The sequence below is a fragment of the Daucus carota genome, chromosome 6 (genome assembly GCF_001625215.2).
Source record: "Daucus carota subsp. sativus chromosome 6, DH1 v3.0, whole genome shotgun sequence".
NCBI classification, from domain to species: Eukaryota; Viridiplantae; Streptophyta; class Magnoliopsida; order Apiales; family Apiaceae; genus Daucus; species Daucus carota.
The window spans coordinates 11045665-11062903 of NC_030386.2; the positions used below are offsets into that span (position 1 = coordinate 11045665).

The window sequence follows — 17239 nt, forward strand, 5'->3', positions numbered from 1 at the left end:
ATGTTTCTAGGTTATGTTTTAGGTTTCCTAAGCCTTTCTTTAACTTCCCCAGCTAACGGGCCTTCAAACGGATCAAAAACGGGCAAAACGGGCCTTTTTTTCCGCACAGAGTGTGAGGCGGGCGCCCCAGGTGTGAGGCGGGCGCCGCACTGGCGCCCCCGCCTCACGAGTGAGGCGGACGCCTCAGCGCATCAGCCTTGCACAGCCACGCTTCCTTGTCCATAACTTTTGACTCGCACATCCGATTGCTTCGCCGTTTTTTTTCCACTTGAAGCTATGAATCTCCTCTCCATCCTCCTTCCAAGAAACCTACACAACACAACACTAGAACATATCAAAAACATCAAAATCTTGAGGCTAGATCATCAATTTAAGTCAAAACGAAGGTTTCCAAGTGGATATGAAACCCACTTATCAATTACAGAGATTATCCTCCGGAACAGTTGAACACAATTGAAACTGAGATTAAGGATTTTAAATGCTCTAGAAAGCAACACCATCGATGGAAAGATTAAAGTATCAAATTTTGAAATTAAGGGTGTAAAAATGAGACACGTCATTTTGTTAGGTGGAATTATTAAAGAGCTTACCAGGAGAATGGGTGTGTGTTGTTTGTAAAGGAAGTATTGGTAATTGTTCTTCACATACATGTATCTGTAAACTATATAAATTGATTAAATTGAGCATAAAACTCGTGTATGTATACGTGGTGAAGTGGCATTTGCACGTAAATATGGTTGGGAGTAGGAGGGCATTTCAATAAAAAGCCGTGTAAAGAGCCTTCAGGCAATATCTATTAACTAGTATTTAAGCCCGCCCTGCTGGGCTTTTTCAATTTAAACTTTGTTTTCTTCTTAATTTTTTATGGAACGAAGGTTGGAGCATTCAGCTTGGTTGTTACTTATATGTTACATTGCTGATAAGAAAGAGTTACATAGTTGAAAATATAGTTACATAGCTTGCTCAGTCAAAATGAACAAAAGTATTTCACAGTTGCTTTAGTTAGACCAAAAGAACATGAGTTGAGAGCTGTTGTTTAGGATAATAGCAAAATGTAGGTTTTCAAACACTGCGTCGCTTGTTTCAGTTGCTGGCTAAGTCGATGTCCGAGAGACCTCCAGCATTGTAGGTTGAAGTTGTTGGCTGTTACAAATGGAAAAATTATGCAAATTAGTAAAGGATAGTGAATAAAATTGATTGTTTTCTGGGCAACAGTGCAAGACCTGGGAAGTTTGTGCATCTTTGGCGTTAGCACTCTGATTTGTGGCACCTGGAAGGCCAACAAAGCCTTTGCATATGTTATTGGCCCAGTAAACATTGAAATTGTTTACGACATTCATTTCCCTGACTTGGATTACTAAGCTGTAGTCTTTGTCGACAATACTTAGCAAAGTTTTCGGCAATCCTTCCTCAGTGAACATCTGTACATGACTCTCTGTTAAGCACTGACAAATAAACATAAGAAAATATGTTGCCTAGTTAGAATACCTCATCAGCCAAATGTAAACATCTTTTTCCAATAATTGTACGTGCCTCCCTATCTCCCAAGACAACTTGAACCTTTCCGGTCATATCCTCAGCAATGACATGAAATCTGAACCTGGAAAGAGTAAATAATTCAGTTCAAATGTTCATATCCAATTAAAGTCGTTGAGGATAGAAAAGTACTTCTGATCTGGATAAGGGACATAGCGATTGCAGCTCTCACAAATTGGACATGGATTTTCCATCTTCGTTTCCTTCTCACAGCTTGTGCATGCATTGTAAAACCATCCAAAGGTTGGATCAATACTTTTGATTGTCACGTGTAGCTTGAATAATCCCTGCATATATTGTTCTGATTAAAAAAAACTTGAAAAAGACAAATCATGATTGAAAAGTTATGTTTACCTCAATAGCATTTTTTCCAAGTTTCTTCAGCTCATCGACATTGATCTTGTGTATGGTTTTAACATTATTTTTGCCTAATGCCTTTTTTGCAAACTCCTCATTCGCCAACCTATTTCAGTTAGTTAGTTTTGAACAGAAAGTGTATAGAAAAATGCATTTAACAGGAGATAAATTAGCAAAAAATATGATTTGACTAACAATTTCCGTAGGTGCACTACGCTGTGATTAGGGCTGAGCATTCGGTCGGTTCGGTCCAGAACCGAACCGAACCGAAAGAACCGAAAACCGAATTGGTATTTTTTTCTGGACCGAACCGAACCGAAATTATCTTCTGGACCGAACCGGAACCGAACCGAAATAATGCGGTTCGGTTCGGTTTTTTTCTCTGAGAACCGAATTTCTTTATGAAAAATGGAAAAGCAAGTTGAAACTCCTGAATCATCAATAACAAATGTTTGTAATCACCTCCGGGGAGAGGCACACACGATCCAACACAACAATAACATATGTTTGTTAATCAGAATCAAATATTTGAAATAAATACGAAATGATGTTGTTGGTTTAATGATCTGGAGGCATCTGTTCTCGGAGCATCAGTCTCCAAACATTAGTGAAATAAGATGCACCTGCGCAAGTTTGGAACTCAAAACTTAAAATAGGTGATCTGTGAATCTGGATTTAGGTACTAGGGTTTACGGATTGAAGATGAGCGGCTGAATCGCATTTGTGTCTCTCAACAGAATATACAATACGAAAAGATAATATGCAAGTTAGTACCCTATTAATATATATTATATTTAATATATTAATAAAATAATTCGGTCTATTCGGTCCAGAACCAAATTTTTTTTGAAAGGACCGGACCGAACCGAAATTTAATTCGGTCCGGACCGAAAAACCGAATGGACCGAAATTATGAAAAAATTGGAACCGAACCGAACCGAAATGACACAGTTCGGTTCGGTTTTTCGGTTCCGGTTCGGTTTTGCTCACCCCTAGCTGTGATGCTTGTAGTTGAGGTAAACTTTGGTTGCGTAACTGTTTGATAAATCGACCTCGCCTTAAAGCAAAAATTTTTGAGTTAGTTTCGCATAAATTGTATATTACATATGAATATTTTTGTAGCGAAAAAATTACCATTCCATTTCCCAACTTTGCATCCTGATAAAATTATAATAACTGGTTTGTCTGAAGGATTCTTCATTGACTTGTCAAAGGATTCACCAAACTTATCCCATAAGGTTACGTTAACATTTGAACTACAGCAAAAACAATTCATGGAATAAGTTTTTGGATGCTTCAAAGGATAAGGAGAGAATTCTTTTACTATTACCTCCCATCAGTGATAACCAACTTTGTTTTTTTCTGATCTTGACCATGCTTGTTCTTTAGATCTCTTATCTGATCATAATCTTTTATGATTCCTACAACATCTGCAGAAGTATTTTCTGTTTGTATAAATGTTTACAGAATGGTTATTACTATAAAACAACTAAATTGAAAATACCTTCCAGGTAAGTGGTTTGATTTGAAAGTTCTATCAGTTGGCTATGATCGTAGAAATCAAAAGCTTCCTGTGGGATGGTAACACCATCATATGCTTGCTCTTGGATGATGGTGTCTTTACTGAAAATCAGCTGACTCTCATTTCTCACCACTCTAAACTTCTCTGTCTGGCTGTATTTCTGCACCATAAATTGCTTGATGCTGAAGACTCTTCCAACAGTTATCTGGCTATAAATCTCCTCTGCACATTTTGTCGGAACAAAGGCATGAATCCTTTGACCCTGCATTACAAAATGATGTTCAAGTTGTTGCTTACTATTCTGATCTTATAAAAGAACTAAAACATGAGATACAAACCTTGTGGTCAAGGAGAATCAAGTTGAAATTTTTGAACTCCTCACCGGTTCTTGTTGAGCCTCTCCCTAAGCGAATAACTCGAACTTTGATCTTGTACTCATTAACTACAGCTTTAAGCTTGTCAAGTGTTTGATACTGTGCAGTGGCCATTGTATGTCCTCTTCTTGAAGAGTAAATTGTATTACAGTGTTTGTTTATATATAGTTGGTAATGTACAGAAAGTGAGTAAATGTTTCCAACAAACAATAATAGCATTTAATTAAGGAGTAAATTATCTTATTTAAATAGATAACAAATCAGTCAAGTACAGTGCACCATATCATAAAGCAAAAAACTGTTTAGTGCAGTTACAAATCTTAATATGCAAGCAGAAAATGAAATATTCAGAAATATTGTTTCAGCAACAAAGCTTGCAATAATAGTAATAATACAAAAGTCCTTGTCTGAATTAAAATGCTGTAAAAAATGATGCCATCTAAAAATGTTGAGCTAAGTTGTAGTTCAATTAAGCTTGCCTTTTCAATTTTTGATATTTTTCAGTGGAGGGATTGTTGCAGTTTCAGTTTGATTGTACTCCAACGCTTCAGTTATCTTGCGTGCTCTGGACTTCATGTTGGTTGAATTTCCGGTGTTCGGTGTTTGATTCAGTAGCATCCGTTTCAGTAACCTGGAGGAAAATAATTTTGTCATGCCATTGAATAGTTTGTAATGAACTATAGAATAACGGGAAAATAACATACGTTCTGCATTGAAACGTCTTCCACATCAACAACTGTGGCCTTGTTTGGATCAAAGCTGTCACCTTTTTCATGCGTGTCCACAATTTGTTTGGCATTATATACCGTACAACCTTTTTCAATATTCTCCTTGTTCAGATCAATGGTTATGGTATATTTCTGTTTGAGAAGGAAATTGAGTATTTCTGAAAATTTCTCCTCCTCCGCTTCCTGTAGTAAATATCAAAGAGTAGGTTAGGAAGCAAACATATTTTAGTGTCAAGTAAAAAAGCAAGATAACCTACATCAGCACATTCAGCATGCAGGTCGATAACAGTTTTGTCAATCATTCTCGTGATTTCGTTGTCTGGGAAGATAATAGCAATTGATCCAGTTTCATCAGAGCATAGAGTGCCTACTCGGAATCTAATTGCAAGTGGATTTGAGTCTGTTTAGCAAAGCAGCTTAGAGATTTCATATACACTAAACTTGTATAATAAATAATGAAACCATGAAACCTCTTCTCAGGATAAGGGTAAATCCTTTCGCAACCACCATCACGTAAGCATTTGAATTTTGCATCTTGAACTTCTAGCTCTAAATCACAACCTGTACATTTCCTGAAGTACCAACTTGATTTGTCCATGAATCTCTTCACTGTGACCTCACAATATATGATACCCTAACAGAAAAAATTCCAAAGTTAAATAAGTCCATTTTACATTACGTGGTATTTCCACAACAAAATGTGAAACTACCTCTTCAAAATCCTTCGGAAGATTTTTTATCTCTTTCACCTTCAGTAGTTTCTTAGTTAACTCAGCTGGTTTTGGTTGATTTGGCATGAACACCACATCTGGAACTTTTTTTTCTTCTGTCAAACTAATATTATTTTATAATTGATAGCAAGTTGGTTAGAGAAGGTTACCAAATTTTTACGGAAGAATAACCAAAGTATTTAATAAAAAACTGACCTCTTTTTTAGCCGATCGACACTATAGTGTTCTGGGTTGATAAAATCCCTTGCTGCAGGATAGTTTGATAAATGAGCAACACCTACAAAGAGTTGAGCTATTAGTAGACAGCAAATGTGTAGAAACTATTTGTAAAATATCAACACACGTATTTTCACCTTCGTATCTACCAACTTTTGCCCATGAAATTATCACAAAAATACTTGTGCCGTCCAACTTCCCAAACTCTGTTCCCAATTGCTCACCAAAGTAATCAAAGAACGTCACTTGCACACTTGACCTGTAATGTAGCAAACGGAATTATATATGTGCAATGTAAGATATTGTAAATATTACTAATTTAAGTTCCCAACAAAATACCTTCCATTTGTTATTTCAAACTTGAACAGCGTTTTCTCGTCCTCATTTTTTTTTAATCTTGATAAGCTCCTGTACATTTTTCACTTTCCCCACCATGTCTAATAAAGTATAATTGGAATTAGTTCGACATTGTAATTGGTCTGTATAAGAAAATAAAGTAGACTGCATACCAATAAGAAAGCGATTGTCATCTGCCAGTTTATCAATTTCGTCATAGTGAAAAAGGTCGAAAGCATATTTTTCAATGTTAAGTCCAATAGTATCAGCCTGCTGAAACTTAGTGTGAGGTGTAAAAAACAAATGCTTCTTGTTTCGCACAGCCCTAAATTTCTCATCACCCAAATAATCCTTTACTTTAAAGTTACATATCTCGTAAATTTGACCTTCTTTCATATCCTTTAGTAGGTCATCACAATACTTCGAGTTTGCAAAAGCATGTATCCTTGAATTCTAAGATAAAAAAAAATAAAATATCTTAAATGTTGGAGAATTGAACTATTGCCTTAGGAAATAGACAGAACAAACAAATAGTTAGGCTACCATACCGAATCGTCAATCAATATCATATTAACTCCCCAAAATTCCTGACTTTCTCTGTTCATTCCTTTCCAAAAGGACTGCACCCTTACACAGCATTTCCATTCATAAGTGCTAGTGTCCAAAGTGTTTATAGGGTTGTAGGGATTCAACTCCATGATAACAGACTGCAAATCAATTAAATGTCTCTCCCTTTAGATCAAATTGACAGGTGCAGAAGCAATGAAGGAACATTAAGTGAATAAATGAAGTAACAGAGTATATCAGAAGTGATTAGTCCATATTTTTGCATATTTAAGTGCCTATTTTTTGTTTATCTTCGTAGTATTAATCGCTTATTTATTTTATTTCAGGAAATTGTAGATAAATAAAGAAAGAAGAGAAAATGCAAGAAAAAAGGGAGAAAAAGAAAAGAAAAGAAGAAAATCAAAGAGAGTTGGCAAGAAAGGGGGCACATGGATGGCTATGATTTACCCAACACACATCACACATGGATGGATTAGATTTAGCCACCCTACCCCTAAACCCTACATTTCTAGCTATAAATACCCCACCCCCTTTACTTGTAATCATCATCTTTTTAACCTAGGATTTCCTATTTTTAGTAGCCTCTCTTTTATAGTCTAGATCTAGCTTTATTTTTTTGCTCTCTCATCCTTTTGTAAACACATTTTAATATTTTAATGCAAGATTTCATATTTGTTCTTACATTCTTGTTCTTTATGTCTACCTTGGCTATGAAATCTTCCTCTAACTACAAAAAAAATTTCAAAGATGTTTGTAGATTGGAAGGAGCCTTCTAATATAATTAATTTCTAGCTTTAAATTTACTTTTTGAGAGGTGTTTGAACCTTACACAAAATCAATTTGTGTGAGGGTTTATTTCTCAAAGCCCTGAGTTATTTGTGCTTCTAGATTAATTTAGTTTAATATGAAATGAACAACCAGTTCATCTGCTCTGTTTTCTTAAAACGCAAAAACACCCCTTCCCCTGTTTCCTTTTATGTATAAAAACAAAACGAAAACCCCCTTCCTTCTTCCCTTTTCGATTATCTCTTGTTCTATGTACCGAGTCAACTCACTGTTTTCGACCGAGTCGCCAATGGCTGTTTGTTTGTGGCAGTTGGGTTTTATTTAGCTTTGTTGCTGTTAGTTTGAATAGTTTACGCCCTGTTCTGGACCGAGTTTCTGTACTGAATCGCTGGGTTTGGTTTTGTTGAGTTTTATCTGTTTTCACCGAGTCCAGTTTCGAAGTTCTGCTGCAATTTGTTTAGCTGCTGCGTTTTAATCGAGTCTGGTTTCGAGTTCTACAAAGTAGTTGCTAGTCTTTGTGTTGCTGCGATTTTTCTTTGTTCCTTGGATAGCTGTTAGTTTTTGTCTTGTAAACGAGTTGTCGATTTGAGTTTGCTGATTCATTTAGCTGGGTTTGCTGCGTTTCCGAGTTGTTTTGCCGAGTTAGTTCAGTTGAGTCACATTGTTTAGAATTTTCTAAGTTCCGAGTCGCAGCCGAGTTGTGATTTGGGTTTGAGTTTGTAGTTTAGTTTGTTAGTCTGTGTTGTAGTCGAGTTGCCTTTCATTTCTGCTGGTTCCGTTTGGGCGTTATTTGGTTCGATTTCTGCTGCGTTTTTGCTTCGTTTTGTGCTGTTTTTCCTGCGTGATTCTGTAGTTCGAGTCGTCTTTGTTTATGCTGCTGTGTTTTGAGTCATTTCAACTGAGTAATATCTGGGTTTGTTGAGTTGTTTGGTTGCGGTTAAATCGAGTTTTGTAGTTGCGAGTTGCCATTTTTTTCAAGCTGAGGTCCAGTGTTCTGTTTCGTCTTTACTTCTCCGTTCTGTTTTCGTCTGCTGAGTCGAGTCAGTTCACCGAGTTGCTTGCCATGGTTTTGTTTAGTCATGTTTTGTACTGGTATTTCCAAGTTGTGTTTATAGTTTAATATTTTATTTCTGGTTCTGTTTTGATGTTGTTTCCTGCTAGTTTTGTCTTGCCAGCAATAGGTTACTAAATGTGTGACTTAATTATCGAGTTGTTTTTAAGATATTCTAAATAATTTTAGGTTTCTTTCTAGTGAGTTAATTAGCTTAATTAAAATGTTAAATTCACTTGATGTTTATTAATTAGATTATTCAATTCATAAATTTAGATTCAATTTCGAAAGCCCTTCTCACGAATTTGGTTCTAATTCGCCTAGGTTAATTAATAAAGGATTGCGAAAATAATTTAAATCCCTGTGGACGAATCTTAAAATATTAAAACGGTGATCGTGCGCTTGCGACTTAAAAGTATATTTCTAGCACATCAAGTTTTTTGGCGCCGCTGCCGGGGATTAAAATTAATTTTTCGCTCCTTTATTTTTAATCTTTCGGATTAGTTTGTTTCTCACTATTTTTGCTTTTATTTCAAGGAGAAATATTCGGGAATCATGGAGTAAAGTGGACAAATTTTACTCGGATTTGGAAGCTGCTTTGGTAACCCGTATCTCTCCACTTTTATCTTTTGTTTTTATTTAGAAAATCACAAACAAATTTGAAAATTGAAAATCACAAACAAATTAAAAATTTAAAATCCAAAAATAGTAGTTAGAATTAAATATGTGTTGCATCATGCATTTTAACACTTAGGGGCACATCATTTACATTTTAATTTTTTGTTTTTAAATTTTCGTACCTATTTGTGGTGATCGCTGGAGGACCCTAAGGTGCGTTAATTTCTTTCTTTTCTCTAGATTAAAACACGTAGTTTAGAGCATCCATAATTGTTTATAGTTTTTAATTATCTCATTGTGTGGAGCATCATTCTAAATAAATCTTAAGGGCAAAACCCACTCACAAGATAAGGGAAGGGATTTCATCACTCTTTCCTTGGCCCACAACGACTTAATCCTTCATTTTGCATTCCCTAGCCTTTAATAAAATTGAATTAGACATTAGCCCCTAGGTTTCGCGCTCAACTAGGAAGGTACTTAAAAGACGAGGTAATCTTTAATTATTCCGACTTTTCGGTGTCTAAGGCAAGCGAAAGCTTACCTGGCCGATTAAGGTTTGGTGTCTAAGCGCGGAGATTGGCCTCTTGGCAATGCCTGCTCCAAACTGGCCAGACCGGTCCGAATAATTTTGGATTTATCGAGTTTTTGGTGGTCCTTAACGTTAGGAGCAAGGTCTAGTTCATTTTTATTAGGGAACCCTAGAATTAAGTTTTTCTTTCACTTTTACACCCTTTCTTTTGTTTGTTTTATTTCTTCGCACTTATTTGCTACGTGTTTACTATCTAGTTTATGCGAACTACTTGGGTTAGGAGCGAATCGTCTAGATTAGTTAGACCGATCATCGAAATTCCTTCCTCGTCCTCTTCGGACTCCGAACCCATAGAAGCTAGCGAACCGATAGTAAACATGGCGTTGTCTCTTAAAGACCGCTGTTACCCGTCCCGTTCCGCTCAACCATCGTGTATCACCCTTCCTCCCGTTAATGGAAATAATTTCGAAATTAAGGCACATCACATTAGTATGTTGCCAAAGTTTTTAGGGAGTGAAGGTGAGGATCCCTATCTTTTCATTCAAGAATTTGAGGAGGTTTGCGGTTTGCAAAAACTCCAACAATTGAGCGAAGACTCCATTCGGCTTAGACTAATCAACTTTGCTTTAAAAGAAAACGCTAAAAAATGGTTGTATAGTCTACCCGTCAATTCTATTTCCACTTGGGAGGGGTTTGTGGTAATGTTTCTTAAAAAGTATTTTCCAAACCACAAAACGACTCGAATTACAAATGAAATAAATCAATTCCATCAAAGAGAAAATGAGTCTTTTTGGAAATTCTTTGATCATTTCAAAAATCTTTTATCACAATGCCCCCACCATGGAATAGAGAAATGGAGACTTTGTAAGATTGTGTACGAGGCCTTAGATAGTCAAACAACCGCTTTGTTAGAATCTATGTGCCAAGGCAAATTCATGGAAAAAGATGAGGACCAAGGGTGGGAATTTTTCGAGGACTTAGCCGAGAAAACAATGTTATGGGAGTCTACTAGGGAACCTAAAAAATCGATCGAGGCATCTAGCTCTAGGGGTTTACACTCGATAGGAAACAATGTGGCAACCGATGCCAAATTAGCATCCCTTACTAAGAGACTCGAGGCTTTAGAGTCTCATAGTGGCCCTTCATCTTTGCCTATGTTCCCGAACTATAATGCTCCCCATCCCGAGATCCAACAATCTCATGATTTTGAGCAAGTGAACGCGATGTTTCAACCTAAGTCTAGAAATGATCCTTTTGCACCAACGTACAACCCCGGGTGGAAGAATCACCCGAACTTCTCGTGGAACCAAGGGCAAAATTTTCAAGCCCCACAACCTAATTTTCCTAGGCCCAATCCCAATTCTTTTCCGAATTATCAAAACCCGAGCCAAGCTCCGATAAATCCTCCCGGTTTTAATGATTCGGATAAGAGACTCAATTCCTTAGAAAAGAGCATAGAGGCCTTAGTGAAATCGCAAACTAACTTTACCCAATCCCAACAAACCTTCATGCAAACTTTAACTCAAGATAGGCAACTTTTGCATTCTAATGTGCAAGCCGTCTCTAAGTTAGAGTCCCAATTGAGTCAATTAGCAAGCACATTGTGTGAGCGAGAAAAGAACAAATTCCCGAGCCAACCCGAGGTGAACCCGAAATTCCCTCTTAATCAAAGACCCCCGGATAATGTACATTCGGTCATTTCTCTTAGGTCGGGTAAACAAGTAGAGACCCACGTTGGTGAGAACCTTGGTAAGAAAGGGGATTCGACTTCTAATCCAAGTCCACCCATTACTACCATTAATCATGACAAACCCGAGTGTTCGAAAGCCCGTGAGGAGTCGAGTGACCCAAACCCGGAACCCGAGTTGCAAAGTGAAGTAGTATATAAACCGAGAGTCCCTTACCCACAAAGACTTATTTCACCTAAGCAATCGGCTCAAATGGAGAAGATTTTGGAAGTGTTTAAGCAAGTCAAGGTCAACATACCCCTTTTAGATGCAATTCAACAAATTCCCTCATATGCTAAGTGTCTTAAGGAGTTATGTACCCATAAGAGAACCAACCATGTCCCTAAGAAAGCTTTCCTTACATCTCATATAAGTTCGATTCTCTCAAACCAAATTCCCGTGAAATACAAGGACCCCGGTTGTCCTACAATTTCATGTGTCATAGGAGAAACTTTTGTGGATAAGGCGTTACTAGATTTAGGGGCTAGTGTTAATCTCCTTCCATATTCTGTCTACCAAGCCTTAGGTTTAGGGGAGCTCCGACAAACCAATGTCACACTTCAATTAGCCGATCGATCCGTGAAAATTCCTAAGGGAATGATCGAGGATGTGCTAATTAAAGTAGGTGATTTTGTGTTTCCCGTAGATTTTGTCGTCCTAAAGACCGAGCCGGTTAGGAACCCTAAGAATCAAATTCCCATTATCCTAGGACGACCGTTTTTAGCTACATCCAACGCGTTGATTAATTGTAGGAACGGATTAATGAAGTTAACATTTGGCAACATGACAATCGACCTCAACATATTTCATGTAGGGAAACAATTCGATGATTTCTATGATCAACCTATGGACGTTAATCTAATTGATGAAATAGTTGATCAAGATCTCATGAATCCTAAAGATGCCCTTGAATTTTGCTTAAAACATTTTGGAGAGGATTGGGATGTTTCCGACTACACACATGAGGTCAACCAAATGTTAGAATCCACCATTCCTACAACAAGTCAAGAGCGTGATGTTGAACCCGAACATTTGCCTTTACCTAAGAAACCCGTTGAGGCACAACCGCCGGAAGTAGAACTCAAACCTCTTCCCGATACTCTTAAGTATGCTTTTCTAGGCCCTAATGAGTCTTATCCCGTTATCGTTGCCTCTAATTTGACTACATCACAAGAGGAAGAACTTTTAGGAATCCTTAGAAAGCATAAGGGAGCGATAGGGTGGAGCATCTCGGACATTAAAGGAATTAGCCCGGCGATCGTCCAACATAGGATTCATTTGGTAGAAGATGCAAAGCCCGTGAGAGAACCCCAAAGGAGGTTGAATCCTCCCATGATGGAGGTAGTTAAGAAAGAGATTCTTAAGTGCTTAGACAATGGGATCATTTATCCCATCTCCGATAGTAAGTGGGTGAGTCCCGTCCATGTTGTGCCCAAGAAGTCGGGCATCACTTTAGTGACGAACGAGAACAATGAGCAAGTTCCAACACGTGTCCAATCCGGTTGGAGAATGTGTATAGACTTTAGGAAGCTCAACGCCGTCACTAGGAAAGATCATTTTCCTTTGCCTTTCATCGATCAAATGCTAGAGAGGTTAGCGGGTCATGCGTTTTATTGCTTCTTAGATGGTTACTCGGGATATTTTCAAATCCCGATTGCACCCGAAGACCAAGAAAAGACCACTTTCACTTGCCCTTTTGGAACCTTCGCTTATAGACGTCTAGCTTTTGGCCTAACCACGGGCCCGTCCACGTTCCAAAGGTGCATGACTAGCATCTTCTCGGAAATGATAGGTGACTTTCTAGAAGTCTTCATAGATGACTTCCCCATCTTTGGACCATCTTTTCACCAATGCCTTAACAATCTAGACTTAGTGTTGAAAAGATGTGAGGAAACGGATTTAGTGCTAAATTGGGAGAAATGTCATTTCATGGTTAAGGAGGGAATCGTTTTAGGACACAAAATTTCTGAAAAAGGGATCGAAGTAGACAAGGCTAAGGTCGACCTAATAGCTAATCTCCCACCTCCCAAGTCCGTTAAGGAAATTCGTTCTTTCCTTGGACATGCGGGATTTTATCGTAGATTCATCCAAGATTTTAGCAAAAAGGCCCGACCTTTGACCAACCTTCTAGCTAAGGATGTCAAATTCGAGTTCACAAGCGAGTGTGTTCATTCTTTCGAAGACCTTAAAAGAGAATTGACTTCAGCCCCGATCATGAAGTCTCCCGATTGGATTCAACCTTTTGAGCTTATGTGTGACGCATCCGATTATGCGATAGGAGCGGTTTTAGGACAACGAATAGATAAGAGGCCTCATGTCATTTACTACGCTAGTAAGACTTTAAATGATGCCCAACTCAATTACTCTACCACCGAGAAGGAGCTTCTAGCCGTAGTCTTTGCCTTAGAAAAATTTCGCTCTTATCTTATCGGGTCCAAAATCATTGTTTACACCGACCATGCCGCTCTTAAGTACCTTTTCTCTAAACAAGACTCAAAAGCCCGTTTGATTAGATGGGTATTGTTACTCCAAGAGTTTGACTTAGAGATTAGGGATAAGAAAGGTTGTGAGAATGTCATTGCCGATCACCTCTCTCGACTAGTGGTTGAATCCACTAACGACTTGCCCTTAAGCGAGTCATTTCCCGACGAACACCTTCTCTCGATTTCCACTCTCCCTTGGTTCGCCGACATAGTCAATTACCTAGCGACCGGTGACATTCCCTCGACTTGGTCCAAGAATGATAAATCCAAGTTCTTTTCTCAAGTGAAACATTTCTTTTGGGACGACCCGTATCTCTTTAAGCATTGTCCCGACCAAATCATTAGGAGGTGTGTCCCAAATAGTGAGTTTCATAGTATCCTCTCATTTTGTCACGATCAAGCATGTGGAGGACATTTTAGTGCAAAGAAGACCGCTGCTAAAGTCCTCCAATGCGGTTTTTATTGGCCTAGTTTGTTTAAGGATGCCGCCGAGTATTGTTCCGCATGTAGTAGGTGTCAACATCTAGGAAGAATCACTAGGAGGAACATGATGCCTATGAGCCCAATCCTTGTTATAGAGCTCTTTGATGTGTGGGGCATAGATTTCATGGGCCCATTCCCTAGTTCGTTTGGCCACCTTTACATCCTTCTAGCGGTAGATTACGTTTCTAAGTGGGTAGAAGCCATCCCGACCCGGTCCAATGACAACAAAGTTGTCCTTCGATTCCTTAAAGAGAATATCTTTTCTCGATTTGGTACACCTAGGGCTATCATTAGTGACCAAGGGACGCATTTTAAGAATCGTCAATTCGAGTCTCTTCTTAAGAAGTACTCCATCACTCATAGGCTTGCTACCCCTTATCATCCTCAAACTAGTGGCCAAGTAGAGGTTTCGAACCGGCAAATTAAGCAAATCTTAGAAAAGACGGTTAATTCGAATAGGAAGGATTGGTCCACCAAGTTGATAGACGCCTTATGGGCCTATCGGACCGCCTTTAAGACCGTCTTAGGAATGTCTCCTTATAGACTCGTGTATGGTAAAGCTTGCCATTTGCCGGTTGAGTTAGAGCATAGGGCCATGTGGGCCATTAGAGAATTGAACTTCGACTTACCCACCGCCGGTAGTCATCGGAAGTTGCAATTGACCGAGTTGGACGAACTTAGAAATGATGCCTACGAAAATGCTAAAATTTACAAAGAGAGAACTAAGGCCTTCCATGATAAGACCATTTTGAGAAAATCCTTTTCTCCCGGCCAAAAAGTTCTTCTCTACAACTCTAGGCTTCATTTGTTTCCCGGTAAGTTGCGTTCTAGATGGGACGGTCCTTACATTGTTCAAGTTGTGTTTCCTCACGGTGCTGTTGAAATTCAGGATCCTAAAAATGGTAATGTTTTCAAAGTTAATGGTCAACGTCTTAAACCATTTTTAGAATTGCCTGTTGATTCGGAGGAAGAGGTCATCCACCTCATCGAACCTTGATCATGTAAGTTGCTTCAGTAGTTAATAAAAATCCCCTTCATCTCCTATTCAGGTATTTTTCTTCTTTACTCTCTCATTTCAATTCTCTCTTTTGCATACATTGAGGACAATGCATGATTTAGGTATGGGGAGGGCTTTAGTGTAATTCTAAAAAAATGAAAAACCCTAAAAAATGAAAAAATTAGAAAATTCCAAAAATAGAGATACTTTTAGCTAAGTTGTCTTTCCCTCACTCGAACTTTAGGAGTAGTTGGTGTTTAGCATGTTTTCGAAAAATATATATATGTAGTGTCTTTTAGATAATTTGAACGTAGTCGAGTAAGGTTATCTTTTTGAAACTTGTATCGACCGATTTGTACTCTAAATTCCAAGATGGCACACACTTTTGCACGAGACCTTTGATGGAGAGATTGTCTAGTGATATTATTCGATACCTGAGAGAGAACCCACATGTTGAAACAATGTCGAATCGAACCTTTGCGAATAAAAAAAAGAGAGAAAAAGAAAAAAAAAATAGAAAAAAAAAGAGATAAAAAAAAAAGGAATAACTACTTCAATACCCATTGTTCTTTATAGATAAAATCTTTAGATAAATGGGCAAAAGTAGATTGGCTAGTCTCGTTTTGTGGCTTTTGTTACTCGAGCAATTAAGTCCGTAGGGGGATTTCAAAACCTAGTGCCCTAAGACCGTTTGGTTTGGGAGTCACTGACCTAAAGCTCGCTACATGGGTAACATTGTTTGCCTAAGAAAACGGACAAAATAAAGTCAATGCAAAAAAAAGAAAAAAAGAAAAAAAAGAATAAGAGTTTGTGAAGTTTGGCTAGATATTTGTTTCGATAGAGATTGGGTGAGTTCAAAATTGGTTGAAAAAGAGAAAATGTTCTTAGACAATTAGGATCCATCAAAGGCCTTAAATTACTTACACTCCTTGGATTTCTAGTAAATTTTTGTGTCGATGCAAGTAGATTAGAGACAACTGTATCTTGATTATTAGTAGATAAGTCTTTAAGTCGTATTTTCCTTAAAAACGCTTTTTGTTAACACCAACGAAATTAGAGTAGAGTCGAGTAGACACTTGCTAGAATGTCTCGAAGATTTTATGGGTATATCTTCTGTAAACCCTTAGGAGACAAAACTCCTCTTGTAGAGATCGTCTACGAGTTTAACGGGTTGGTGAACCTAAAATCACCCGTCACGCCTACGAAAAGGAGCCTAGGAATCGCATCTAGTTTTCTTAGTTTATTTTATTTTCTTTTGATTTTTACTCGAGGACGAGCAAAATATAGGTATGGGGAAGTTTGATTAGTCCATATTTTTGCATATTTAAGTGCCTATTTTTTGTTTATTTTCGTAGTATTAATCGCTTATTTATTTTATTTCAGGAAATTGTAGATAAATAAAGAAAGAAGAGAAAATGCAAGAAAAAAGGGAGAAAAAGAAAAGAAAAGAAGAAAATCAAAGAGAGTTGGCAAGAAAGGGGGCACATGGATGGCTATGATTTACCCAACACACATCACACATGGATGGATTAGATTTAGCCACCCTACCCCTAAACCCTACATTTCTAGCTATAAATACCCCACCCCCTTTACTTGTAATCATCATCTTTTTAACCTAGGATTTCCTATTTTTAGTAGCCTCTCTTTTATAGTCTAGATCTAGCTTTATTTTTTTGCTCTCTCATCCTTTTGTAAACACATTTTAATATTTTAATGCAAGATTTCATATTTGTTCTTACATTCTTGTTCTTTATGTCTACCTTGGCTATGAAATCTTCCTCTAACTACAAAAAAAATTTCAAAGATGTTTGTAGATTGGAAGGAGCCTTCTAATATAATTAATTTCTAGCTTTAAATTTACTTTTTGAGAGGTGTTTGAACCTTACATAAAATCAATTTGTGTGAGGGTTTATTTCTCAAAGCCCTGAGTTATTTGTGCTTCTAGATTAATTTAGTTTAATATGAAATGAACAACCAGTTCATCTGCTCTGTTTTCTTAAAACGCAAAAACACCCCTTCCCCTGTTTCCTTTTATGTATAAAAACAAAACGAAAACCCCCTTCCTTCTTCCCTTTTCGATTATCTCTTGTTCTATGTACCGAGTCAACTCACTGTTTTCGACCGAGTCGCCAATGGCTGTTTGTTTGTGGCAGTTGGGTTTTATTTAGCTTTGTTGCTGTTAGTTTGAATAGTTTACG

At 37.7% G+C, this 17239-nt stretch overlaps 3 protein-coding genes across 3 annotated transcripts; 1 reads left to right on the forward strand and 2 right to left on the reverse strand.

The window, feature by feature from the left end:
* Positions 1 to 894: 894 nt before the first annotated feature.
* On the reverse strand, positions 895 to 4025 carry LOC108225887 (uncharacterized). Its single transcript, XM_064080521.1, has 8 exons — positions 3754 to 4025; positions 3398 to 3677; positions 3224 to 3323; positions 1891 to 1999; positions 1669 to 1823; positions 1489 to 1600; positions 1224 to 1421; positions 895 to 1143 (listed from the first exon to the last, which is right to left on the reverse strand). Exons 1-8 carry the CDS (start codon positions 4006 to 4008, stop codon positions 1084 to 1086), a joined length of 1269 nt encoding a protein of 422 aa, XP_063936591.1. The 5' UTR covers positions 4009 to 4025; the 3' UTR covers positions 895 to 1083.
* Positions 4026 to 4336: 311 nt separating this feature from the next.
* On the reverse strand, positions 4337 to 6498 carry LOC108225888 (uncharacterized). The gene is made up of 9 exons (XM_064080046.1): positions 6349 to 6498; positions 5967 to 6253; positions 5602 to 5723; positions 5444 to 5525; positions 5228 to 5351; positions 4980 to 5151; positions 4775 to 4917; positions 4494 to 4700; positions 4337 to 4420 (listed from the first exon to the last, which is right to left on the reverse strand). Exons 1-9 carry the CDS (start codon positions 6496 to 6498, stop codon positions 4337 to 4339), a joined length of 1371 nt encoding a protein of 456 aa, XP_063936116.1.
* Positions 6499 to 10471: 3973 nt separating this feature from the next.
* Positions 10472 to 16635, forward strand: LOC135147022 (uncharacterized). The gene is made up of 3 exons (XM_064079219.1): positions 10472 to 11451; positions 12367 to 13927; positions 14408 to 16635. Exons 1-3 carry the CDS (start codon positions 10506 to 10508, stop codon positions 15039 to 15041), a joined length of 3141 nt encoding a protein of 1046 aa, XP_063935289.1. The 5' UTR covers positions 10472 to 10505; the 3' UTR covers positions 15042 to 16635.
* The last annotated feature ends 604 nt before the right edge of the window (positions 16636 to 17239 follow it).

Excerpts from the sequence above, each read along its gene's own strand:
- LOC108225887 (XM_064080521.1), bottom strand. The coding sequence starts at position 4,008 with ATGCTATTATTGTTTGTTGGAAACATTTACTCACTTTCTGTACATTAC. Across the intron at positions 2,000-3,223 it reads TTGGTTATCACTGATGGGAG|GTTGGCGAATGAGGAGTTTG; the intron begins GTAATAGTAAAA and ends TAACTGAAATAG. Across the intron at positions 1,824-1,890 it reads TTGGAAAAAATGCTATTGAG|GGATTATTCAAGCTACACGT; the intron begins GTAAACATAACT and ends CAATATATGCAG.
- LOC108225888 (XM_064080046.1), bottom strand. The coding sequence starts at position 6,498 with ATGGAGTTGAATCCCTACAACCCTATAAACACTTTGGACACTAGCACT. Across the intron at positions 5,526-5,601 it reads AAAAGTTGGTAGATACGAAG|GTGTTGCTCATTTATCAAAC; the intron begins GTGAAAATACGT and ends AACTCTTTGTAG. Across the intron at positions 5,152-5,227 it reads TTCCGAAGGATTTTGAAGAG|GGTATCATATATTGTGAGGT; the intron begins GTAGTTTCACAT and ends TTTTTCTGTTAG.
- LOC135147022 (XM_064079219.1), top strand. The coding sequence starts at position 10,506 with ATGTTCCCGAACTATAATGCTCCCCATCCCGAGATCCAACAATCTCAT. Across the intron at positions 11,452-12,366 it reads TTTCCTTACATCTCATATAA|ATGCAAAGCCCGTGAGAGAA; the intron begins GTTCGATTCTCT and ends ATTTGGTAGAAG. Across the intron at positions 13,928-14,407 it reads AGGTGTGTCCCAAATAGTGA|GCTTGCTACCCCTTATCATC; the intron begins GTTTCATAGTAT and ends CATCACTCATAG.